The sequence below is a fragment of the Excalfactoria chinensis genome, chromosome 2 (genome assembly GCF_039878825.1).
Source record: "Excalfactoria chinensis isolate bCotChi1 chromosome 2, bCotChi1.hap2, whole genome shotgun sequence".
Lineage (NCBI taxonomy): Eukaryota > Metazoa > Chordata > Aves > Galliformes > Phasianidae > Excalfactoria > Excalfactoria chinensis.
Genome location: NC_092826.1, coordinates 69,999,718 through 70,026,506, shown reverse-complemented (window position 1 = coordinate 70,026,506; position 26,789 = coordinate 69,999,718). Strand labels below are relative to the sequence as shown.

General features: G+C 39.4%; 1 protein-coding gene across 1 annotated transcript in view; it reads left to right on the top strand.

The window, feature by feature from the left end:
• The first annotated feature begins 14,894 nt into the window (after positions 1-14,894).
• The window catches only part of MARCHF11 (membrane associated ring-CH-type finger 11), a 30,414-nt gene continuing 18,519 nt past the window's right edge, over positions 14,895-26,789 (top strand). The window contains exons 1-2 of the mRNA XM_072329471.1: positions 14,895-15,267; positions 16,389-16,544. Coding sequence (XP_072185572.1) covers positions 15,001-15,267; positions 16,389-16,544 — 423 coding nt within the window. The 5' untranslated portion in view covers positions 14,895-15,000. The remainder of the gene's footprint in view (positions 15,268-16,388; positions 16,545-26,789) is intronic.

The following is a 26,789-nucleotide window of genomic DNA, read 5'->3' as shown; positions in this document are numbered from 1 at the left end:
TTTCTTTTTTCCTAATACAATTAGGTTTCTACATTATAATAGTTCAGGTTTCGATATCTCTGTGCCTGTTGAATCAGACCTTTTTCTGTCAGTACTCCCAAATGAAAACATTACAATGAAATGAAAGAGGTCCATTCTCAGAGTAGGAGCTGCTTGTCAAAATAGCTGCAAAAATTTGCTCCTCTAAAGAAAAAATAATGTACATTTGTGCTCGACTGAATGTTGTTAAAATTATTCATTATTCATTGTGTTCTTACAAGCAGGGATGAATTTCTGGCAAGTGAATGATTGTGCCTTGTTAGTACATTACCTAAAAGCCATGGCAAACATTAACAGAACAGGTCCTGTGTGTGCCACAGAGAGTCACAGTTCAAAGCTTACAGATGCACATTGGTTGATATAACCCTCTGTCAGAGCATTACTGATGTGAATGACTGCCTCAGAGATCAGGTACAGGAGCAAACCTCTGGACTGAGGCATGACCCAATGCCCACTGTACAATCCTCCTGAAATTACTAGCAAGAAATGAAAACGTGCAGCATACTCACTGTTTTGTATACAAGGGTACTGTTACCAGACATTGTATTTCCAGGGTATTTGCAGAAGTATTTGTTCAGTTGTGCAACACCTCAATTATGTGTAATCTAGATTGTTATGTACCACAAAACCAAGGTGGAACAAGGAGAAATAGTGACACACTCATAAGTGTGGCAAGCTTTTCTACAAGCCAAAATTCTGTATACATGCAGACTGCAAAAAACCTGTGCTTCCCAGCTTGTGGCAGGCTTCTAAGACTGTTAGATCATGTTGTAGTATGTGGTGAGCAGTGGTAACATCACAGAGATCACTGCTGATAATGCAGGGCAGGTGTGCCAGTTGCACTCTCAAGTGCAGCCTGATTCCTTAACAGGATGGAGACACTGATGATACCTTTCCCTTCTTACACACCTGATTTCCTTTACACAGACCCACCAGTGCATGCAGGAAGGCAGATGCAGCACGCGCCAGAGAACATCTCCACCTTAACAAGCAATAGACTGATTGTGAGGCACTCAAGGAAGTGCGTGTTCTGCACCCTTGGGGCACAGAAACTATCATTGCGTCTGTTAGCAGTCATGTTTGGGGTCATGGAAGCAGGAATCATGTGTGCTATCACTATAACTGCTTCTCAACAAAAACCTTTGAGTGGTCAGACTAAAGGCCCATCTAACCCAGTAGCTTTTCTATTACTGATCAAATGCAGTTGATAAGAACTAGAAAAACTTACATGAAACCAAGCAGGTTTAAAATCTTGGAAAAAGTCATAGATGCATTATGGAATAACAGCTCCGGGTGCTATCTCCAGCCCAAAGTACCCTAAAGAAGGCCTTAAACAGTAAAACAAATTAAAAAAAGAGGCCTTCATTGAGGTTATGCATGAGCTTATGTTTGCATTGTTTCTCATGTGCTGTCTTTAGACATCACTACTAGTTATGGCTAGAGCCAGAACATGAAGCTCAATGGACTTTTGAGAGGGTCTGAGATGTGTTTGCTCAAGTTTTTGAGTATCAATACAGCCTGTTAAAATGGATATTAGGGGATATTGCAATGCTCAGCTTCCTATCAATGTTGCTTTCAAAGTATTTTTCCTAGACTACTTTATAAAAGCTCTGCTAATGAGAATGCCAATTCCTTGAGAGGCACTTAATATCCTTATCCTTAACCTCACTAGAAAAAGATTTCTCAAAGAAAGAATCTGCAGAGTATCTCACTGCAGAATATCACTTGAATGTTAATGGATCCTCGTGGAAGACCCTTGTGGAACCCATTTAACACAAACTTCTGTAATGACTGCACACCTTAGTAACCATCTCTCTGAGAATGGTTTTTCATATGTACATTATATCTGTTCTCTTCTAGACTCACATCATGTTTTCTAATTGATTAAGGGTAACTTCATGAGACACAGCATCAAAATATTTTCTAAAATAGAAAGTAGAATATGATCACAATTGCTTCTTCATTTTCAAAGTATCCATTACTTACCATAGGAAGAAAGAGGATTATTCCAACAAGATCTATTCTGACAACACTGTCTTCTAACTCTCTCCGTGTTATGCTCCAAGAAGGCTGCCTAGTTACTTGTTTCAGTACTTCTGTTTCCAGAAACAGAAGCTTTGATGACAGACTGCATTTTCTTCTTCCTTTTTAAAACCTCACCCTTCATATTACCTGAAAGGCCACCTATTCTCCATGAATTCTCAAGGGTAATTTTTAACAGCACTGGAATTTAATCAGCCCCTCTTGTATGCATCCTGGGCCATGAAGGTGCAATACTCCTTTGGACTCTGACAACTTAACTAGCAAAACTAAGTATTAGTGGGCTCTCAATCAGCTGTCTGATGATGGTGAGTGTTCATGGAGCTACAAGGTATGTTCACCCAAAGACTAGGGCACATCAAACATGTGATAAAAGGTACCTTTGAGGGACAGCATTTTTCAAACCCTGCTGGGAACATGATGAGACATTCATGCCCACTGCTTAATTTCTAGAATGAGACTGAGACTAGACTGCTGTTCTTTATGTTCTTTGAGACCTTTTAGGGGCAAGTTCATCAGTCCTCATGTAAGATTAATTGGCAAAGAGAATGTCACTGAGATGATGTAGAGATGAAGCACAAGAGATGAACTCGCGTATGCTTGGTTCAAATGTGACTTTTTCCTTCTGACCTTGTTGGAGAAGAATTTTAGTAGATATTGCAACAATTTTGTGAAATAAAATATATTGCTTTCCTATTTCCTTCTGCCATCAATTTCAAAAAATTTCGTAGCAGTGTCATACACAGGTAAGATTTAATTTGTACTCTAATAAATGCACACTGACCACAGAGCACATTTTGAAAACTGGAAGCAAGATGGTGTTGTTTCCAAAGTACCTGAAATGTAAAAGTTGCAAACATCATTTTTGTGCACAGCCACTTGTCCACTATACCACATCTGTAAAGTTATTCATATGTCTTTCCATATGATGAAAGCTCTGAAAGTCCACAGACTAATCTGTACAAGCAGAGAGCACCCATGTATATAATACAGGACTAGGATCTGGGGGCAAGGGAAATTTGCAAGGCCATATGTGTTCATTTCTATGCCAAGTACAATGATGTTAATGAATAATCCACTGCACTTGTATGTGATTTGCCCTGGAAAATGACACTCTTCATATCTTATTCTCTCTGCTGCATTTTGAACCTCTCAGACAGTGAGAATACTATTACCCACTTGAACAAAACCTCATATATTATGTTAGCCTCCATGCTTGCTTATTCAATTACCTCACATACTGCATAATTGAATCTCAAAGCATTTGCTCTTTTCCAATATTTGCTAAAGATGGCAATGCCGATTTAATGATTTTATTCTATTTCATTTTATTTTTGGTGAGGGGAGGATCTTTGGTATAATTGCAGATGGAAAGCAAGTACAGTTTTGTGTGCCTTGAATTTCAATTTCTGGAAGGAAAAGAACAAGGCAGTCAAATTATGCTGTGGAAAGTAATGAGTAGTACTTTCAAAGTAACAAAACACAGAGGCTTGTAATAACAAAGCTCTTATGTTTGCATGGGTATCATCATCAAAGCTGACATCAGAACTACAGGGACACCTGAGTGTTAGGACACACTTGGGACCATCGTTAGTAAGTACAAAGAATAGCCCAGCCCATCTCCATGGCCAGCATAGCTCCCATTGTATGCATTTATCTAATTCTTTCTTAACTCTGTGCTGTTTTCTGATACCTTTTCAAAAATGTTATTTCCAGCTCAGTAACAGTTTCTGGATGGATCACGACGCAGAAGGCTTAACTTCCACACTGCAAAATGTCTGTATAAACAAAGAAATCACAGTAGCTCTTCCTCAGAGCACAACTTAAACAAGCACAAAACAAAAATGCTGTACCTCTTACAGCTACATCAGGACAAACAAACAAGCAAAAAAACACTTTAAAGGACATCTTTAACAGGCATAGAAGTTCAACTTTGAAATTTCTAGTCATTTCCTTGTTCATTTTTCAACATCCCTTGCTGATGTATGAAATGTTAAGAGCAAGAGACACTTTGCAGCTGTGTTATCAATCCTTAGTGTAGCCATGCACAACAGTATATACAGCAAAGACCCCATTTGTTGGTATAATAATGAATTATGAAGTCACAAGCAAGAGGCTATGAGAAAACCATTTCAAATGAGCTAGAAGCACATGCTAGGTATAGAAGGTCAATCCTTTTATTCCACAAAGCTCCTACTGTAAGTCTACTCTTCATAGCCAAGCAGATACATACAGGTATTTGGTTATTAGGTTTAACATTATATGCTGCAGCGTACAAGGTCTAAGCATAGCATACTCTTGAATACTGTGTCTCTGTTAAAGATATGGATGTATTATTGAAGTCAAAATGGGATTTGTGATCTGTTTTCAATCAAAAAGGCAAATTGAAATGCCTTCACAAAGTCTATTTTGACAGTGAGTGATAAAGTATCTGAAGTGAAGACTGCCGAGATGGCTGAGACCACCTGTAATTCACTGGTTTGAACACTTTTGTTTCCAGATGCCCACCTTCAGAAATTCCTCAGCTTGAACAAATTATTTAACCAACATGCTGTTTCCTGACCTGATTTATTTTTTAGAGTAGGTGCAAATACAGTCAATTCAAGAACTGTGAAATGAACCGGTACTTGAAATTAATGCCAACACCTGCGTGCAAACACTCACCTCCACTGGATACTGCTATTAGCTACATCTTGTGTATTTAGATAACGGTATTTAGTACTACAGATTTCCCCATACTGCAGCGGCAGGCTGTTAATGTGCAACAGGACACCAATTAGCTATTAGTTAAGGCATTAATAGCAGTAATTCAGCTTATAAGGAAGATCCCTTGAGAAACAAGTGTAGTACTTAAAATCGATGCCACTAGAATTTTGTATGTCCTATCACAAAGTCACTGTATTAATAAAAAATAATCAGTTAATTGGTTCAGTAGATGAAAATCACGGTAAGACACTTAGTTAAGGGAATCACATTTTATGGATTGACTTCTCAGTACTAAAAATGAGATTAAAGGAGTGTGGTAGAAAGCAAGAAGAACAAAGTCAGAATCACCAAGGAAAGCAAATCTAGTGCTTTAGGTTATGAATGGGTCACTCACATGACCAGCATTTGAACGTATATTTGGTCCCAAAAGGGCTTGACCAAGTATGGAAATATGCTGTGTCTACCTTCCTTGAAAGATGACCAAAGGCCTCTGGCAGACAGTCAGCATCTCAGCATTTAGACTTCTGACCTTTTCTGGCTTGCTGAAACCAATATTCCTACACATATTTGAAGAAACCGTAGACTTCTGTTTGTATACTTGCCCTAGAATTCCTTATAGATTTTTATGCTTAATTTTTCATAAAGTTCATTCAGAATCCAATATGATTTTTTTGATTAAGAATTCAGTAATGGTATGCAATCATATAAGGATGTACGCACGATATTTTTTATTTGATGCCAAAGTTGCTGCTAACTGTATACAGGCATGAGAAGATAAAACACATACAGACAGGAGGATCAGTTAGCTATAGTAGGGAACATAATTTCCAGGATCTGAAACTTAAAAGTGCTAATTAAGGTTAGCTGGTAATTTCTCACATCTATATTAGCTGCTGTAACTATCAATCATTGCAAATTGGGCATACATTCCAAAGTGACATATTTATTAAAGATGCAAAAACTCATTTTCCCTGTGATTCAAGTGAACATAACCCAGACATAAAGAAATAAAAATTATTGGATATTACAGTGTACTCTGGACCAAACCATCCATCTCACTCCACTCCCTGAAAGATTCATTGCAATATCACCAAGAGAGAGATGAGAATGCTTATTACAAATAAACAAGGACAGATCAATTTCAGGGGAGTCAGTGTTGTCAGGGGTATCATCTATGAGAAGAAAATAGGCAAAGGGCTGAAGTTTAAGTTACGTATTCAAGCATCTTTCTTCAGTTTTTAATTAAACATCCATGCTTATCTTTCAAGCAGTGCTGTGCGTTTTGGCTGAGACAGGAAAATGCAGAATATGAAAAGCTCACAGTCAGTCCTATAAGATTTATAAAGGCTGCCCTACTTCACCTAAAGACATACACATATTTAAGCATTCTAATTCAGTGAGGAATAGTAATTAGTTTCAAGCATGCACAGCTCAAGGATACTTGCGTTCCTCTGAGTGCATGATGTTCTTTAGTTAAACAAATGCCATACATCCATCCCTACTGTAAATTATGAAAAAAAAGCAACAACCTTGTAGTTAATCCTGAGGCATCCTATAGATTGCCTGCTTTGCATCAGGTATAGAAACAAACAGCAGCGCAAGGTACACTACTTCCATACTGCCTCATAACCTTATACATACATAGCATTGCTAGAGCAGCCTATGGCTGCCTTTAAAACTAACAACAACTGATTCCTTTTGTGTGTGTGTTGGCCAGAAGCCACTTGCTTTCCTAGAATGGAAAAAGCTGGGAAAAGAACAGCTTTCTGGCTGTTTTTGTACCTTTCTCATCGCAACATGATTTGCTGCTTTCCAAGGAGCTGGGATGGCTCCCTTGGTACAGCTGCCCTGCAGGATCCTTTTACCCTTGGCAGCATAGCTCTGGAAGATGCTGCGCTACTATTTGTGGCTTCCTACCACAGCTGTACATCAAGTATACAAAGCAGATGCCAGACAGGCTTTGGCAGCAGAACTGAAATTATAGTGTGAGGACTGGGAGAGAAGTGACTTGTTTTTTTGTTGTTCTGGTTAGAAATTAGTAATCACATGTACAGAAGAAGGTAATTGCTTATTGTTTCATGCAGTTGTTCCAGAGAGAAGTCTTTGTTACCAGGAGAACAAGGGTCAAGTTCACTGAATGTAGACCCATTATTGGCAATAGGCTTAATCTAAGAACATTTTGAAGTTTCATCCAGGATCTATTCATCCAGTTTAACATTGCCCACGTACCTCTCTCTACAATCAGCATCCCAGAACGACAAATGACAGAGAGAAAAGGACTTTTGCCAGAATGAAATGGGAGTGGTAACGCTTCTCTTCTTGAGGAGTCTAGCAAAGTAGTTTGAGATGAATTTAAGTGCAGTGTGACACTGCTTCACTTCTGCTTCTCTAGCGTTGGTTGACTTAGGGTTTAAAAGCTGCAAGCACATAGCTATTTAGTGCCATTTTGAATGCCCTTACATGTCCTACTTGACCTCCAAGTACTACCCTAGAAGGGCACAGGTTTTTTGTATGTTCTTCAGCATATGTGCAAGCTATGCCTCAGAGGAATGCAATGGTATCTTGTGTTCCAAAGATGCAGATTCTCAGTGAGCACACTAGTTTTCATTGAAGTGTGTACCACTGGATCTGCAGCCATTCCAGTCCCAGAATCTTCACAATGTTCAGTATCTCACAGACATGTTTCATTTTGCAGCTGTAGCAGACAATGAATATTAAAACCAGTTGCAGGACTAACCTGTACTCTGTCCTTTTCCTGTAGCTCTGCTCCTGAGGTTCACATATGTGCTTAACACACATATAGCTCTCAGACTTTATTCTGTTCAGTGTTCAGGCTGAACAATGCACAGTTCATCAGGAAGGGGCGGTTAATAAAACATTAGTACTGTAGCTCTCTAACATATTTTGTCCAATTTCTCTTTGCAGTAACCTTGCAGACTGAGTGTGAAGCCAAATCCCCTAGTGAGAACCCCCATCCTTACTTTGCCTTCTTGTAGTGAAAGAAGAAAGTGTGCAGTGAAGGAAGTGGATATTGAACACATATGGGCCTCACCCTTTGTGTACTCAGCTTGCTGGAGATTCATGAATGAAAGAAGTCCAGTGAAAGACAGCAAATCTTCCCACAGGCAGCTCTGGGTGTTACTGTACTGTTAATACTAGTTTTAAAATCCCAAAACATTGCAAAGCTATTGTTATCATGACTAAATCTCATCCCATCACTGGCACAGTTTGTGAAAATATTCTTTCAAGTCCTGTATACAAGTCTCCTTTGCTTAATGATTTTTTCTCTACCAGGAGTTCCACAGAATGTAACTAAGGTCCAAATTCTGCATATCTACACTGTCTGTAATAAGTACTCATGAAGCAGGAAGCAGAGGAGGATAGCTGAAGCCTGTGACTTCCAAATTGAAAAATGAGAGCCTGAGGGTTAGATAAATGACCTAAGCAATTATACCTCTGCACACAACCCACGTGGTAGAACGGTGGGCAGCTGCTTCTCTGATCCAGTCCTGAGAACAACCACATTCAGTAGAATGCAGTTCTGGATGATGCATGAGCACCTTGCAGCAGGTGGATCATTCTCATGTACGGTATCTAGAGAGGAATCCTCTTTTTGAGTTTGTGAAATTTCCAGCTCTGCATTGCCACCAGCAATAGGTATTTCTGTGGTTTCCTTCTCTGTCCTTGCCCTGTCCTACCTCTCAGTTCTCTGCGTAGCTTCCTACTCAACACACCCCCAGGACTGATCACCATTGCACAGGAAATCCTGCATTTCTTCCCTATAAATTTCAGACCTTGATTAAACATCCATCAAAAACAACCACTTCCTTTCTTTTTCCCACACTGGATGATATGTCCTCTGAAATATCTCACATTTTTGCAAGCATCTTCAGAGGAAAAAAATGAAGACAAAAAAAGAAAAAATATTAAACAGTTTTTCCTATTATCTCATGTGGACAAGACAGTAGTCATCTGGCAAGACTGTAGGATCAGCAGGAGCAAGGTATTCATTGCTTCCCCTTTAAGAAGCATAAAAGGTATAACTTCTTCTGGTTTATGTAACTGTCTTTCAGAAATAAGATAATTTAACTGGCAACTACAGTGGACTTTGTAAGAAAAAAAAAAGACTCTCTTCACTGATGTAGCACCTTCCTAATCTAATCCCACATGGCTTGTGGTGACTACTATGTATTTTCTTACAAATTTATCACAAGAAACAGAATTTTGGCTCCCAGTACACACAATTTTGTTAAATAGCCTTTCCAAATTATTTTTGAGAGACCTGGTGAGTGGCAAGATAGAATACAAAAGATTATTTCACAACAAAGAACACCCAAACTGAAACCCTCAAACTGAAACCTTGAAATTAAGAACCCTATTGACAGCTGTAAGGTGAAAATAATACAAAGATGGTAATAATACAAGAAGGATGGTGATAAATATCCAAAAGGTTACCTATAGGAAAACTCACCAGCATAGAAGCCTTCAGTCTAGCTGGAAAACATTCAGGCAATCTCCACAGAGGAGCAACCTCCAAGAGATGCTGCCTTAGTGGTGGTCAGGTCTTAAATGAGGTCTAGAAGAGGTGGAGTCAAGCTCCACCCCTTCCGGGAGCACAGCTGAATTACCCTCACCTGTGCTCCCACAGCTGACCCAACACTTGTCTCAGCTGATTAATCAGAGGTTCAGGTTGTGATTACCAGTTTCCCATACAGCCAGCTCTTCTATCAGCTGACATTTATGTTTTGGCACTACTTGGGAGGCAAAGTTTCACATCTGCAGGAACTGTTCTCTTTCTCAGCAGATTTGTAACAGTGGACAGGTTAACTACTACAGGTTGCTTTCAGTAGAGGTGGAAACTCTCAGTCCAGCAGCAGCAAACCTGGCAAGCTATGCTGATTCATTATAGCTAGGACACATCCCATGACTTAAGCCACATAGAGAGGTTTACAACTGCTTTATATCAGAAGTCAAAGATCTTTAGTCCAAGCTATGAGGACTTGCATTTTTACTTCCAAGATAAGACTGAGTGCACAGAGATGAGACCATCAAGAGCTGCCTATGGTACATGGAACAGCCAGACCAATGCCTCCTCAGTCAGGAATGAATATCTCAGACATGGAGGCACCATCTCCTTGTTTGTTTGTGGTTTTTTTGTTTGTTTTCTGCCACATATGTAACTAAAATAGTTTGGCAAAGTAAAAAGTTGTTGCCTTCTGTCATTTGTCTTGTGAAGTGTCATCTCCAAGCCTGTTCAGTGAGCATCTGATGTCAATGGCGTGGGTATGACACCATGATGTAAGTGGGATCAGCTCTACTTCATCTCTCACAAATTCACTATTGTTTCCTTCTTGCTAGCAACTACCCATGGGAAATTCTGTCTCCTGCCTTGAGTGTGCTGAAATGCCAACCTCACAGGGGCCTAGATCATGGTGGTGTCCATCAAAATGAGTTTCAGCAGTAGAAGCCAAATTTCACTGCCTTACTACAAATGTTGGGCAGCCCATAGCTTTTTAAGTTGCCATACACCAGTGGTGTACAGAATGGACTAATACCCAGTGGGTGAGTCCACTGGGAAGGTAAGCAGTAAGTTCTTGCCTTAATTTTGTTGTTTCACCAATACTTTTCAAGAGCTGAGGTTGCCTTTACAACGCATTACATTCATTCTAATACCTCTAGGCAAAGAAATCCAAGGAAAACACTTCACAACAAAAAGAGATTATTTTTCCTTTTTTATGTGTAAACAGATAAAAACGATCTGTACAGCTGATACTAAAATAAATTCTCTTTGGCCTGGCTTTTGTTCGCATGACACGTAATGGAAAAGCTAATTGACGTTCTGTCATTTCTGTTTCAATAAACTGAACTCAGTTGTGCTGTCCTCTAGAATCCGTGGCAGCTGATCTACTTCCAAAATAAATCAAGGATCCAAGTTTATTTCTAAGCAATGATTACCTCATTCAAAAAGCTGTGTTAAATCTTTTTTTTTCCCCTCTCAGCAACTGATACAACAAAACTTCCAAAGAGTTAAAGATGAAGAGGGAAACTGCATTTCACAGGAAGCTGTTAGTTCTGTATTTCACAGTGGAGAAAAATCAATCATAGATATTTTCAAATGTTTTAAAAATAAATTAGCGTCTCTGAAGAAATACAGTATACTGGCAAATAAGATGGGAATGCAATAAAGAAAACATGGCAATTATGTACGGTACGAGACTGTGCCAAGAAGAATAATCGTATTAAAAAATTGAAACTTTTATGTCACTATCCATGTCAGGCTTTGGAAGGTCACTGAAATTATCAGGAGATGCATGCCTTCAGGAGAATGGGAGCTATAGGGCAGGATGGAAGCTATAGGGCAGGGACCCTGGGGCAAAGGCTTGGCCAGAAGCAGCTCCTGTGGCTAGAGTCTGGTTCTGTCTGTGGCTGCCCCATAACAGCCTGAAGTGCCCTGTCCTTACTCAGTGGAAAGGGACAATCACAGCTCCCCTGAGTCCCAAGAGCCACTTCTCATGAATTTTGCTCAGGATCCCAACACCAAAGGGAAATCCCAGCAGCAAGAGAAACTGAGGAAGAAATTCAAGTAGATGCCCTGCTTAGAAGCTTTTGCTATTCAGCACTCTATCAGCATGGAGCACCACAGGGTTGGATAGGAATCTAGGTACAAGTTACAGAGAAAAACCAAACCAAGAGAATAATATTAAAAAAACAACAACAACAACAACACACAACAACAAGAAAAAAAGGATTTTCACAAGACAATAGGTTTCTGTATACATGAGATTTTAATTGCTTGACATAACTGTAAAAGCTTCAATTGTGGAATGAAGATGTGTTCATAACAAAAATCGGTCACATTCCATGAACAATCAAATAACACAGTTGCTAGCATTGCTATTAACCATCTGCACAGATATTCTAGTGCTGTAAAGTGGAACATGGAAGTTTAACAGATGGGAATATTACTCAGAGGTACATTAGATCTTGATAGAAACATGTAAAGTGCATTTCAAATTAAACTGAAGCATTTGCTTACAGTCAAAATGCCTTATTTTTGTTTACAGGTGATGTCCACCACCTGTAGAGAACTTCATTCTGAAAGACAGATACATACTATTTACTAATGGGATTAATAATGTCTCTGCATTCTTATTTAAGTAGATTTCACTTCCTATCTGATTAGTATTTTATTTTGCATCTAATATGCTGGAAAATTGCTCTCTTTCCTCCTTTATTAATATTTCAGAACTATATCATATTGTTTTCCTTAGAGATACAGGAAGTAGCAAAATGGAATAAACCCATAATTGAGCTGTTCTGTTACTGTATTTATGGTACAGAGTGATGTATTAATGGAAGTTTTTGAGGGAAAAAAAAGGAGAGCTGGAGTTGGCTTCTAAATGTGCAGTGACGCAGTGCTTCCACTATAATATCCTGCAAGTATTTTTTTGCCACTGTCCATTATTCCTGCACAACCAAGATAAAGGAGAGACAACTTTCATTCCCTTGGGCGCTGTATTTCTGCTTTTTTCATTGCCCACTAATAATGCAATTCATTTCACTGTCCCTTATTACCTCGGTGTTATTTTTACCTCTATCATTGTTCCTTATAATTTGTGTTGTTGTAATACTTGGTTATCTTAGCCAAGATCAAGACAGTACAAATGTGGCCTCATTCTGCCAGTAATAATGGCAGAGGCAGGGTGAGAACAGAGAATGCAAACATTATTTTTTCAGGTTCACATAGAGAACAGGATAAGGAGAGGAGAAGGGAGCTACACCTACACCTGGGGATCTGGTGCCAGCTGAGATGTCCTGTTGTTCCCAGAAGAGGTGGCAGATGTGACACCAATTCTCCCTGCAGGCTGCCGGCCCAAAGCAGGGTGTGCTATGAGCTGCCCACGCTTGTCTAACAGGGTGCCTTCAAGTCACTTGGCCAATGTTGCACAAGGAGCGTGTCACAAAGTTGTGCTTGCACATAAATCCCATGAAATGCAGTCCGCTGTCTTAATCCCATATTCATTCTTCCTGTTTTCAGCTTCTCTTTCTCCCAACCACCCACACTACTGCTGTTATGTAGCAGAACACCCTTTTCTGCTTAAATTTTTCTTCTTTCTGTTTCAATCGTTGTTTTTGGCTTCTATTCCCATCTCTCGCTCAGCAGAAGGCTGAATGTTACTTTGGTTGGAGGATGTGTTATACAATGTTCTTCACCCCTTCTGCTCTTTTGCTGGCATCTCCTCCCACCCCAGCATGCTAAATAACACTAATATGCTCTGAAACATGAGGATCAATAGCCTCTGCGTTTTTATTTTAGCTGGCATAACACTAGCTGCTGATAGACGTGCAAACAGGTGATGCATTAAAAACCTCATGTCTATGAAATACCCACTCACCATCAACTCTCCAAATTAATTACGTATGTGAGAAAGATTCATTCTTCCAATTCAGATTGGATGTGTTCCCTTTAAGAGTCATTTTGCGCATATATTTTGAGCAAGATTAAGTAGGAAAGATTAACCTTCCTAATACAGTGCGTCGTTCCATATAGTCACATCTTTCTTTCTTATTCTGATATTAAGGAGCCATTCCATTTCTCTGTTGACATTTTTATCTTCTCTTTGCATCCTTCTCAAAAGCTGTGTAATTTATTGAATTTGCGATGACATACAAAGGGATGAGTAAGAAAAATAGTATAAAACCCCACATATAACAAATAGCAAGGGCATGCTGTTTTTCTCCCATGCAGATGAGAAACTTTTTAGCATTCATTTCTCATTTCACGACCTTTGTTTCCCCGTCATTTCCTTCTTTCTGGTTCTGCCTCTCTTTTACCAAGCACTTTGGACTCATCTGTTTCTTCTGACATTTCTCGGGCTTTGTTTGTGATTGCCCCTTCTTCCTTTAGAATTAATCTATTTGATTAAGTCTGTCCCTATCGCCCTTTAGTCTCTCTGGCAACATCTCCAGGTATTACTTTGCCATGAGAAAATTAAATGTAGAAGAATTTCTACATTGACAGTTCGTCAAAATGTCACCGTCAATGTGATATTTTCCTTTTGCATCACCAAATCAGGACAAATCCATGTCACTCGCCTACTTAACCACCACCTTGGGAACAAAAGAAATCCTATGCTTGGACTATCTCTCCTAAACACCAAGTGAAAGGGTCAGCATTGGCCTAGCTAGCACAGAGCTGTCAGAACAAGGGTTGAAGGGGTGTTTGGTGGGTGGTCAGCCTTATGGCCTCTGACTGAGCAGTGTTCTATCTATCTCTGCATACCTCTTCTGTCTCCCAACGAAACAACTGCACTGAGCCACCAAAGCTCTGCTGGAGGAGGCAGCACCTCTCATCACCCTGACATGTCCTCATCCCAACAGCACACAAAGAGACACCAATGCATTCTGAGAGGCCAGGCAAGCTCCTTGTCGCTTAAATCTAAATCTGGCTGTAGAGGAGCATGTGGCTTCACAATTGTCTTTTGCGTTGTCTCCTTCCCCCACGCAGGCAGTTGCTGTCATTTTCACGAGATGAAATGTGCACTGGTGTTACATTGGATGCTGAGATTCACACATACGTTCCCTAGTCAAAGTCTGAGGAACTTATTGCCGGCGTGCTGTGTTGTTTTGTTCTTTTTTTCTTTTGAGACGGTCGTGATGCTGTGAGCAGATTTAATTTTGAAAACGAGGTGATGTAATGAATTTTTGAAAGGAAAAAATAAATTAAAAAAAGAAGCAAAAAAAGCCAGCCACGAGAGACTCTGTGAGCCACCGCTCTGCCCCTGGGAACACCTGTTGAACGTTCTCCATCTCCCTCAGCCTTTCAGCAGCACACCCCAATCCCCTCAAAGCGCCCGGTCCCCCCCAGGGCCGAGCTCGGGCGGCGTGGGCGGCGTTGGCGGCCCTCACATTCTCCCTCCCCACCGCCGCGGGGCTCGCTCCGGTACCGGTCTCCGCTCGCTCTCGGCACCTCCTCCCGCCCCGCCCCGCCCCGCCGCCCTCGCGCACCGCACCGCACCGCACACACACGCGCACGCCGCCGGGGCGGCTCCGGACCCGGCCGCCGGGGCGCGGCAAGGGGTGGGAGGGAGGGAAGGAAGGAGGGAAGGAGAGAGGGAGGCGGCGGCGCCGGGTCACCTTCCCGGCCGCTCGCAGCCCGCAGGGCGGCCTCGCCGCTCTCCGCTCTCCCCGCCGCGGGTGAGCGCTGCCCCGGACATGAGCGGCGCCGCGGGGAGCGGCGTTCCTCACGCCGGGGAGCCGCAGCGGGAGCCCGGCGTCCCGTTGGAGCTGCCCGCCGCCTCGGAGGAGGCGAGCGGCGAACCCTCGGCGGAGGGGGAGAGCGGCGGCTCCGGCTGCGAGGCGGGGGCGGCGGCCGACGACAAGCCGGAGACCCGCTCGGTGTGTAGCAGCGAGAGCGGCAGCGGCAGCCACCCCGGCGGGGCCGGCCCCATCTGCAAGATCTGCTTCCAGGGCCCCGAGCAGGTGAGGCGGCACCCCGCGCAGCGAGCCCCGGTCAGCACCACGGACAGCGCCCGGAGCCGCCTGCCCGGCCCCCGCCGGCAGAGCCGCCCGTTGGGATCGGCCGGAGCCCGGCCGGAACAACCGCCGCCGTGCCGCGCAGCGGGTCCGCCAGCGCTGCCTGCCGAGCGGTGCGTCGTGCCGAGCGCTCGGGGCAGGGCGGTGCGGACGGTCTGCGGTTTGTTGTGTTCGGCTTGTGTGCCGCTTGTCCTCTGGGCATCGCGGTTTGCCGGCTCTCCCCTCAGGGACTTTAAGCATACAGATTTCTCCGGTTCCTATTGTCCTTTAAAATTTTTACGAGTGTTTGTTTGCAGATAACGTTAAAAAGGCGTCCAAGTGTCTTCACAGTCATTACATTACAGCAGTGGTTCTGCAACTGGCAGTTTGTGTCTGGTCTTTTAGTTTAGCTAAAAGAATCCTTCTAAGGAAATAGGAGAATAGCCAATTTACAAAATGCTGAAATATATGAACTATGAGGGAAGTGTTTAGTTAGATTACTTCTTCTCCTGTCTGACAGCTGGCTCTCTGATCAATATAAAACCCTGCTAAAGGAGAGCGGTTCCCCGTGATGACATCAGTTTCCTTCCTAGCAATGAGTGGGGAAATACATCTTGCCACTTTTGGTGCCATGTCATAGTATCATCGAATCGTTAAGGCTGGAAAGATCACTAAGATCATCTAGCCCAACTGTCAACCCATCACCACCGTGCCTACCAAATCATGTCCCTCAGTGCCATATCCATGCATTTTTTTAACACCTCCGGAGACGGTGACTCCACCACCTCCCTGTGAGGTACTTATTTGAGATATGCTACTTTTGGCTGCTGCACTGTAATCTGTTTTTCACATAGATACACATACGTGCATATGTAGTTGTTACCTGGCTCTGTACTTCCAGGAGCCCTTACGTCTTTTAAAGACAGGTTATCTTTTGAGGATTACCATGGCCAAGAATACATGCTTATAATTTCATGTGTTGAAATTGGAGCCAGTTGATAATTACAGAGATGTAAATGCTTTTGTATTGAATACAGATATGCATAAGGTATTTCTGTACAGTTCATGCTTTTGTGTTGCCTTTCCAGGGTGAACTGTTAAATCCTTGCCGCTGTGATGGGTCAGTACGATACACACATCAACTCTGCCTGTTAAAGTGGATTAGTGAAAGAGGGTCATGGACCTGTGAACTCTGCTGTTACAGATACCATGTTATAGCAATTAAAATGAAGAAGCCTTGCCAGGTAATTTGTGTTAGTTTTTAAAACTATGCCTGTCCAGTAATTTCTTGAAAAACAAAATAGGACTTTTGTTTCAATTTGTTTTTTGAAAAAAATTCGGTAGGAGAGCCTGTATGCTTCACCATTTAGCACCAGCACCCACTTGAGGTTAGGTTTTAACAGCACTTATATACTAAAACATGCGGTTGTTTGATTCTGGTGTGTTGTAGCTTTTGTCTTGCCAGAGAATTGGTCCTGAGAGGTTGCTAAATCCTGTAATTAGATAAGTCGTGTTGAGACATAGCAGAAAAATTTGCATCTCCCCGCTTCTCTTTCTAAACCTTAAAAATATTTTTGTATTTTGGTAAAGACTCGTTCAGAAGTTAATTTCATTCATTCTTGTAGTACGAGGTCCAAAAAAGTAAAATGAGTTGATTTTCAGTCCTAGCACCATCCAGAATAGAAGAACAGTCTTTAAGATTTGTCCACCAATGGCTCATTCAGAAGCTGAAACATGCATTAATGTTTTTCACAGATCCCTTTTATCAGCAATGCAACGTGTGGCTGGAAGTTGGAATATTATAGTGGTAGCATGTTCAGGGAGAGGGGAGGGGCAATTCAAAGCTTTAGGAGATCTGTTGGGAAGTCTTAACTCCACTTTGCATATCAGAATTCTTTAGAGACTTTAAATCCCACCCTAGAAATTGAATTTCATACATCTGAGGAACACATTTAGTAAGCTACTTGTATCTTTTATTCATTTATTTATTTATTTTGATCTTATGAGCTCGGGGGTTTTGAAGTTCCCGAGGGCCAAAGCACGTGGGTCGTTTATCTGCATCTGAGTTTGAGAGGACTTTTATTAAAAAAAAAAGGCATGCCTGGATGGTAACAGCAGTTGTGTGTCAGTGATAAGCATTCATGGATGTAGGATATCTGGAAAATTTGTTTACAGCTGTTCACACTAGGTACAAGCACTTTCAGAGCCGGTTGTGACTTCAAGGCTTTCCTTAATGAATCCACAAAAGGAATTTTTTATAAGCTATTCTGGATAAAACCTCTATAATGTAAAAAAGTCGTGGATTTGTAAAAACCTCTAGAAATTGAAGACAGTATATTTTGCTTCTATATCAAATTTACTTGGTAGTTTGGCAGCTCAGCACGGTATTCTGTTTGATCCTATTGGCTTTTTAAAATCTTTTGGAAATCTTTATTTTCTGTATATTCACAGCAATTGTATCCTTTTTCCTAGCAAGAGTTATGTTATAAACTGTTTGCAGTGATTGTCCCTGGAAATGGTACTTTAATGGTGAGGGCACTGAGCAGTCTTTTGCAAGCAGGCAACAGGTACAATTTGAGATCCCCAAAAAGGTAGCCTGACCATCTGCAGATATAACATAATTTACAAGAGGCTCTGTAACAGAGGCAGAGGCCAAGTGAGATACCAAAGCATACATGAAACATTCCTGGACCTCTGGAAAACAGGAGAGAGTTTCAGTGGATGCCAGCAACATTTGGCCAAACTACAAGTAGAAACAACCTGAAGAGCAAAAAAGATAATGTCATTATCTTCATCAGTTGTAGCAGATTTTCTTTTTTTGGAGCAGGGAACTAGATTCAGGTATCTCCTTTAATACCTTGTTAGAATACCTGACTTGTTCTTGGAGCTATTTTTCTTTTTTATAGCAGTGACTTATTTTTTTAATTCTTCCTGACAAGTCAGGTTACAAAAAGATTTCGTGGAGCTGCATACTCAAATCACAATTCATCTTGCATTCCTAGGATCAGATTCCTGAAACTCGAAAGGTTTTATGACTCTTCAGAGGGACATCTGTGTATTTTGTTAAGGGCAATCAATCTTAATATGCCCTCACCTCTCTTCCATCCTATTGACTATGACATTTTTAATAACTGCCCTTGTTTAAGCTTTTTGGACAGGTTCTGGATCATTTACTTAACTACACTAAAGTCCTTTTTAAGGCAACTTTTAGGTCAGGTTTTATAAAAATCTAAGGGTTAGAGTTAGACCATTTCAGTACAGAAATAGTTTACAATGTCTTCGTTGAAGTTGTGAAGGTAGTTAGAAGTTCTGAAGCAAGCATTACATTAGATACAGTATTTGCACAGGAGTTGTTCACTTTCTCTACAGCTGCCAGTATGCTTCAATCCATGCCCTTAGAATTGTCTCTACCAGTCTTTTATGGATTAAATCTGTGAAAACTGATCTTTCAAAGAGACAAGGATGTTATCTACCAAAGTAATTTTTTCTCAACTAAATCGTCTATGCAGATTTACACCAGGTCCTCAGGTTTAGTTTTATCTCATTTATGGAATGCCACCACAATACTTACAACGTTAATAAACTTTCTATGTTTTCATACAGAATATTGGAATATATGTGAATATTCCCTTTAAAATCTAACATTTTCCATGGTTTCTGTTGCTCTTTGGAGGCAGTACATTCAAGGAAAAGAATTTGCTGTGCTAAGTGAATATTCCCATAGATATTTTTCAGTATCGCTTTATGTATTTCAGCGACTATTAGTTAATTCCATTTTAAGAAGCCAATAGTGGAAGCACACAGAATTTTCAGACAGAACTAGGTCTTAAAACAAAACAAAATAAAAAATTAAATTAACCAATGGGCTAACAGTGGAAGATGAGCGCATAAACAAATTGGTGACATCTGATATGACATTTGACAGAGAAATGCAACTTGATCCTTTCTTTTCAGTGCTCTTCTCAGCATCGTATCAAAGAAACATATTTAACCTTGGACTAATTCTTTAATGAAAGCACATGTTCATGTTGCTGGACTTAATTCTTACAGCAGAGATGAATATGATCCAGTAACAGGGAAGATTATATTAAGAAATCAGTAGGAGAAAAGTACCCCAAATTATAATAAGAGGAGATGGGATAGATATTAGCTTAGGCAGGGAATTTTGGATGTTTTTTGAGACAAGAAGAAAGGAGGAACTTCAAGAGTCTGACTTGAAAATTTAATCACTTAGAATTACATTATAGATTAATGAGGAGAAAGAAAGCACAAGCAGAAATAACTATGATATTGGTTTGTTAGGCCTTATAATTTCTAAGGATTTCCTTCCTAAATGAAATATAAATATTGCTTTATTTTTTAGAGCATAATTATTAAGCTGTCAATAAATTAGTTCACAAGACTTGCAGTTAAATGCAAATGTATATTGCAGAACATTAATTCCCTTGTACGAGTCAGAAATAATGTTTAAAAGTGGAACAGAGTCACACAACGATTGGGAAAATATGCTTTGGTGCTAAAAACATCACCTCTGTAAAAGTTAGCAATAAATATATTTAGGGATTCTTGTAGACTGTTACTGTAGTCTGTCATAAAGTAATAACTGTGTGAGATATTTAATATACTCTGCATTTGTGTTCATTAACACGTTATGTTCTAGTACTTCAGATGAACTGGACTTGTTCCAAAATTGGTACAACAAATTGGTGCGCTAATTTAAAAGCTAATTGAAGGCATTTCAACACCTTTTTTTTTGTTTTTAATAGTAAAACTATCAGTTATTTTAACAAGTAAATTCTTAACTGTTAGGTCTGATTTTTGAATAGAGACAAAAAAAAAAATTAGAGTGGTGGTCACTGTTATTTAAGCAAGTATGTAATTACTTGAGGTGGAATATGACGCACGAGTTCCATGGTTCTCAGAGGCTTACACTGTGATTATTAGTGTCTGAAATATTCAACATAAAAATTATGGTGTTCTATAGTTTGAATGAATTATAGGCTGTTTTTTTCAAATTTTGTTAATGTGAATTGTCCTCAATCTGAGTTATCACAGTGGCATGAATTAGATGAAGGACTATGTAGCAGGCTGCATGTAGGTATTTGTATGTTCTTTATATTAAAAGATGCAGAAATTATTAAGTTCTTTAGATATTTAAATTTTGAGGCCAGTGTTGTAAATATAGTAAATGTGTAATAGAAATTAGCTATAATGACTATGCTCAGCTGGATGAAAGCATTTGTTTTTTGTAAGCTATAACTAAGAAAGGGGAAGAATGAAGGCTCAGATCTCCACTTGTGCTTTTTAAACTACACCACGTTCTAGCAATAATCTAGTATTGCTGCCATTACATTGCCTGTAATGAAGATCCAAGAGGATATGTGGTGTTATTCACTGTATCTTGGACAATTTACAAAGCAGTTTAAAGAAGAGAAATCTGTGTGGTTATATAAAATGTGCCAAATAAGCAGTAGTCTCTCAACACCAACCATTTTAAAATTTTGTTGTGTTTTTGGCATCTCATACGAGATGACTCTTAAGATGACTCTTGAAAAGAAAATAGGGTTTGCAGGCACCTTTTGAATGCGAAAGCAGCAAGGAAGGGCTACTGGAAAAAAAAAAAAACTTGGCTGAGATAGGCATTATGAACTGAACAGAGGTGAGACTCGGTGTCTGAATAGTCATTAGAAGATAATTAATAAGTCAGTAAAAACCCACAAGTACGTTTTTAAAAATCAAATCTTTTTTATTTGGCATGATGGAGAAAAGAGGAATCCATGCAGGGGTGACAGAAGGGCCGTAACACGGTCAAAGTAGAGGGCTTATAAAATTGTGTTTCAAGCAGTCTCATATTTGCTGAGAAAATTACATTTGTCAAGAGCTTAAAAGCTGTGTTACAGTAATTGAGACCTAAGATGAAAATGATGATGAGAAATTATTTTTTTAAATATAGATAGTTTTATATACGTGATACAGAAAGCTCCACAGAAATACTGTGAACAGGAAGATCCAAATAGATATTTAAATATATTAACTGGGTTACAGAAAAGATTCATGGGTTGGAGAAAGGCTGGAACATGAAAATCTTGAGATCCATATATACCGCATGTGTTAGTTTTGAAATGGGAGAGCGATATGAAACAGAAAAGATTGGTCATAAAGTTAGACAAAGTAGTTGTATATCTCATGCTCTTTGTTTTCCTAAGCACCTACTTTTAACTACATGTAGGGAGAAGCTACTAGAGTAGGCAAACCTTTTGACTTGATTCACGCTGAGCAGTTCCAGTGACATGTGGAAACTACTGATCATCAGTACCAGTGATCTGAAAGTCATAATATAACAAAGAAAAATACGTAAGCAAATGGACTAATTCTGTCACAGTGATATCACGGTAATGATTTGGTAAGAATAAAGAAGAATTAATAGCAAACACTGGATACGGACCTAGAAGAAAAGCTATTCTAAGCACTGAATAGCTGTTTGTTTACTATGAACACCGAGCTGCATTTGTAAGCCCAGTGAAGAGAGATGATATTCCTCTCAGAGGTCAGAGTGACAGTCAGCATGGGAGCTGAGGCCAACAGGAAGGAACATGAAACTGTAAAAAGAATACTGAAAATGAAAGGAGAGGCTGAAACTGAATGTTTTTAAGAGAACAGACAATAGAAGGTTGGTGGAAGGAAAGGAAGCTGATTTGGTACTAGAGAGTTCTATGAGTGAACTGAAAGTGAAGAGGGCAGATTTAGGTGAGAACTGTCAAAAATGGTAAATCATAAGTTTGAAAACTATGATTTGGTTCAGAAATTTGCATATTCCTAGTCTAGACAGGATTTTAGAGGTTTATGGTGAAAAAAATATGCTTACTTGATGGTTGGAATAGCTGAAGATTGAGGTGTTTGTCCAAAAGGAGTAGTCAATATTTGGGATATTGCTAGAATGGTTGTAGTGTCACCAGAAAACTCTTGTGATCATCTTTCCTGATTCTCTATGTGCTCATACTTCGCTATATGGAACATTTGGTCAAATTTGGCATCTTAACTGATAGGACATCTGTCATTCTTCTCAAAGCATCAGCTACGGCATGCAGGGAGGTAGATAGACAAGCCACTCTGGTGCTTACGTCTGTTAAGATAGAGGATTTGCAGTAAAAAATAGGTTATGAAGTTTTAATTATAGCACAGAGAACAATTTTGCACTAGTATGTAGACAATGATTTTAAACGTACCATATCTAGCTCTCTTGTATTCTTGCCATATCCGTCATTATTTTGAACTGTGCATTAAAATAATCAAATACCTACACAAAATAAGTACAGCATTAAAAACAAACACACAAACAACAACAACAACAAAAACAATCCAACAACAGAGTAGTATCAGGGTGTGTATGTTCCCCTTCCATGTTATTGTTTTACTTTCCATTGCTCATTAAAAACCCCATTTGATTTCTTGTTTTATTTTCTGAATGCTTGCACAGTGTGGAACAGCAATTAACACTGTGTAGACTGCAAACTGTGCTTGAAAATATAAAGCAAAAATTGCTGATGTCAACTTGATCTAGTGATTATATATATATATATATACATATATATATGTATATTTAAAGAGTGTTGTTATTGTGGTGTATTATGTAGTGAGTTAACTACTTTAAGGGAAAATAGTGGATTCTTTCATAACTAAAATTTTCATGGGGCAAAATGGCTAGTGTTAGTCATGAAAGAATTTTGAATAAAAGTCATAACTGCACTTATAAGTATAAATTACACATCTCAATTAGAAAAATACTTCCAGATTTTAAGGATAGCATGGATAGAAATCCGGTTAGCTACATAAGCCTAGCTACTGGCATTTTAGATGCTTAGGGTATCTAGGTAAACAGGGAAAGCTTAAGATAAGGTGTTGAACTTGCTAGTCAACTCAAAGCAACTCAGTTTCTTTGAGTTACTGTTTTTTTCTTTTTTTAAAATTATGCCTAATTGATTGGATATTTCCCCAAGAGCTTGATATTCCAGCCTAATACTGATGTAACTTACTTTTTTTCTTTTCTCAAGTCCAAAGTCCTGATCATTCAGTTCTTTAAATTCCCATTGCCAGGGCTTAGTGAAAGAACATTATAACCAATTACCATTTGTTGTTTTGTTTGTTTTTTTGTTTTTTTTTTTCAGCAGGCTTCTTCTAACTCTTAATAGCTAAACTTGTTTATAAATGATAGTGTAAGTGTACTGCTTTTGTACTTCTTGTTTATGATTCCTTTGCTCATGCTTGCTTGGCAGTGTGAGTAGCCTGCTCACCAGACATTTGTTAAAATCTCCTTCCTTCTCTACCATTCATTCTGTGTCACCTGTGAAATGCTACTATAGTTGTGTTTTGTTTTTTTTTTTCCACAACAGAAATTTGTCAAAGAAAGTTGACTTTATTGACTTCATTTTAAAACTTCCTTTTAATGCTTCTTGATATTGAATTTTGTCAGTTTTCAATGAATTCTTCAAAGCTTTATGTAAATAATCAGTGGTTACACTAGCTGCTTTCTTATTCAATTGGTGAGATAGCTTTTCAGCTTATTGCACTCATCTTTTTTATGGCATTTTTTGTCCCACATGTAGATCTAGTGTTTGGCATTCAAACTGGAGGCTTTTGTTATTTGTGCAGAATGTACAGAAGACAGCCCGTTTCTTTTCATGCCAGTAGTGCAACAGTCAAAGAACCATTTGACCTCAGTTCTTCTGAAGTACTTGTCTCAGTCAGAGCACTCTCTGCACTGTGAGTTTTTCCTGCGTGACTTTTTTCCCATAGGGTTCTTTGCTTTTTGTTGTTTAATTTATTTCATCTTTCCTTTTTATTTTCCTTTCTGTATTTCTTCTCCAAGTCACGTTTGCTTACCTTTCCATGAGACCAGTAGAGAATGAGTCTTGGAGTTTTAGCCACACAGTTTTCTTTACACTTAGTAATCTTCTTTTCCCTTTCTTTATTTTTAGATATTTTTATGGCAGTATCTTCCCTCCAGGGCAGTAGTAATCTTTGCCATTTCTGTGATGAGCATATTCCTGGCACTGGGATACACCATACTGATACCCACACAAACTAAATTACTGGAAGAAGGCCATATCCTAAGCTTTTTTTCCCTTGGTCTTTTATGCCCAAACAACAAATAAAATTCCAAAAGTAATTCCTTAATTGTTTTAGACAGTCATGACCTTCACCATCAAGAAAAATGCTTGCCAGCCTCAAGCGTATTTAGCAACTATGCTAACACTGAAAGAAGACTCCTCCAAGCACTACAAAGATCTTGAAAAAGATAAATGCCATAACACTGGCATCCAGGAAATGGTATTCTGAGAAAATGAGAGTACACTTCAATATGCCTTCTCTTCTTTCATGCAAAGGAAGTCTCTTCTGCTCACCAGGGAAGAACCGTCTACTTTTTAATGGGACATTTTACATATCTCTAATGGCCATTATCTGAGCAGTCCACAATTTACAATCTACTATACCTTGTGGTTACTTCCAGCACATTGTGTTCCTTCGTGGATGACAAGATTCAGCATCTCAATTTCAGGGCTGCTGTTTCATAGGAGGAAAGCAATCTGACATATTTTGCTTGAAGGAATCAGCATAACACAGTTGTTCCCTGTATCTTGTCAGAATAACATTAATAGAATATAGGAGTCCTATGTTTGCAGTCTTTTCCTACACTTGCAACACTGTTCTACACATAACCTCTTTTTTCAGAGGCCTCAAGAATTATTTGGAGCTCCAATCATTTAATGTCACCTTCCAAAGAGGATACTTTGCTTGTATCAAAATACACAATGATGACTTTAAATCCTCATAAGATTTAATAAAGAAGGTCTCTTTTTCTTCACTTACAGAGTATTGCATATCATCTCACTGCTTTCTGAAAACTAGCACCAAATAGTAATTTGATTAATTACTGATGTCAGCTGATGTCCATCAAACTTGAGGGGAAGATCTTCATTCATTGTATGACGAGGGAGCATTAAATGCTTATGGATTTCAAAAGTCTATTCTTTCATTTCTTTAGCTTTGGTTAAAAGATACAGAAATATGTTGAATAGCTGATGATTCTTAGAAAATGTGTCTACTTTAGAGATTTTCCATCAGTAAGAGTTGATACAGTTACCAGTTACTTTAATATGTTCAGAGATTTGTAGATTCACTGGAAGAGTTTATGGCTATAGGGGTTTCAAAAACTGATCTATCCACTGGGTATTATCTTCATACTTTTGTATGTACTTTCTGTTATGACTGCCATAAGCTTGGCCATGACAATTAGGACCTGCAAGATCTAAGTACTTCAGCCTTCCAACCTAGATTACTTCTGAATAGATCTAGTTACGTTTGGATGTCTTGGTGTTTACAGCATGACAGAAGGGAATCTTTGTCTTCATTGCAGAACTATCATGCATTAGCTCCTCATGATAATCTTAAAAGATTCCTTTCATCCTTGCTTGGGTTCAGAAGTAAAGGCATTAATTCTGTTCCCTTAAACTCGTCTAGCATTTCCATGGTGCTATGTCTCTGACCTTGAATTAGCACATCTAAAGTGTGAATATTATGCCACATCTTTGTCTCAGTGTCGCTCTCTCCCATTTTTTAATCTTTTCCTAACTTCATTAATGAATTGACCAGATTGAGCACTAAACCACGGGTGCCTCTGACATATGAATCCCAAGGGCTGTGTGTGATCCTTGGTTATGACACTGAATTTGTCACTCTCTAATTCCCTTAGTAACTACACTGACTACTACTTTTCCAGGTTTATAAAAGAAGTCAGAAAGATTCCTGGGATAAAAATTTCCTTTAGCAGGAGTTAAACTGTCTTTTTTCCTTCCAATAATCAAAGGTATAATACCATTTTCTTTCAGGGTGGAGGGTATTGTAGAATATGTTTTATGATATGAAAAGGAAAAGGACTTTAGAAAGTTAAATAACTTCAGTTACGAGCTCAAATTTGTCTGGTATTTTGCACTGTTCTAAAAGGGTGATTAATTTGCAACTCTCATGTTTATTTTCAAGAATAAATCAAAACACTTATTGAAAAAAATATGTATGTGATATGTGTGATCCTACTGCTTGGTCTGCCTGTGGCATTCAACATTTCTGGGGGCGTTATGAGTTCCCTAATGGCAGATGCTTGACTGCCTAATGGAGAATTCTGCTCTTTTACTTCGGTGGGCCACGAATAAGCATTCTAAAAGCTACTCCTCCTTTAGAAGCTTGCCAAGGCTTGTTTTCATAGTCACAAAAAACCACAACAACCTTTCTCTTGCAATGTTAGGGCTACTTAAACATTCCCAGCTCCCCTTCTAGAGAAATGATTAATTCCCATCCCATGATCTTTTCTCAGAATCCTTTATCTTCTAAGGCCAGCATGGCAGATCTGGTCCTCTTCAGTACAGCACAACAAAAGATGTCTGGTGTCAGCATCAGAATAGTGTCCATTATGGTTAGGTTGCGGTTGGACTTCA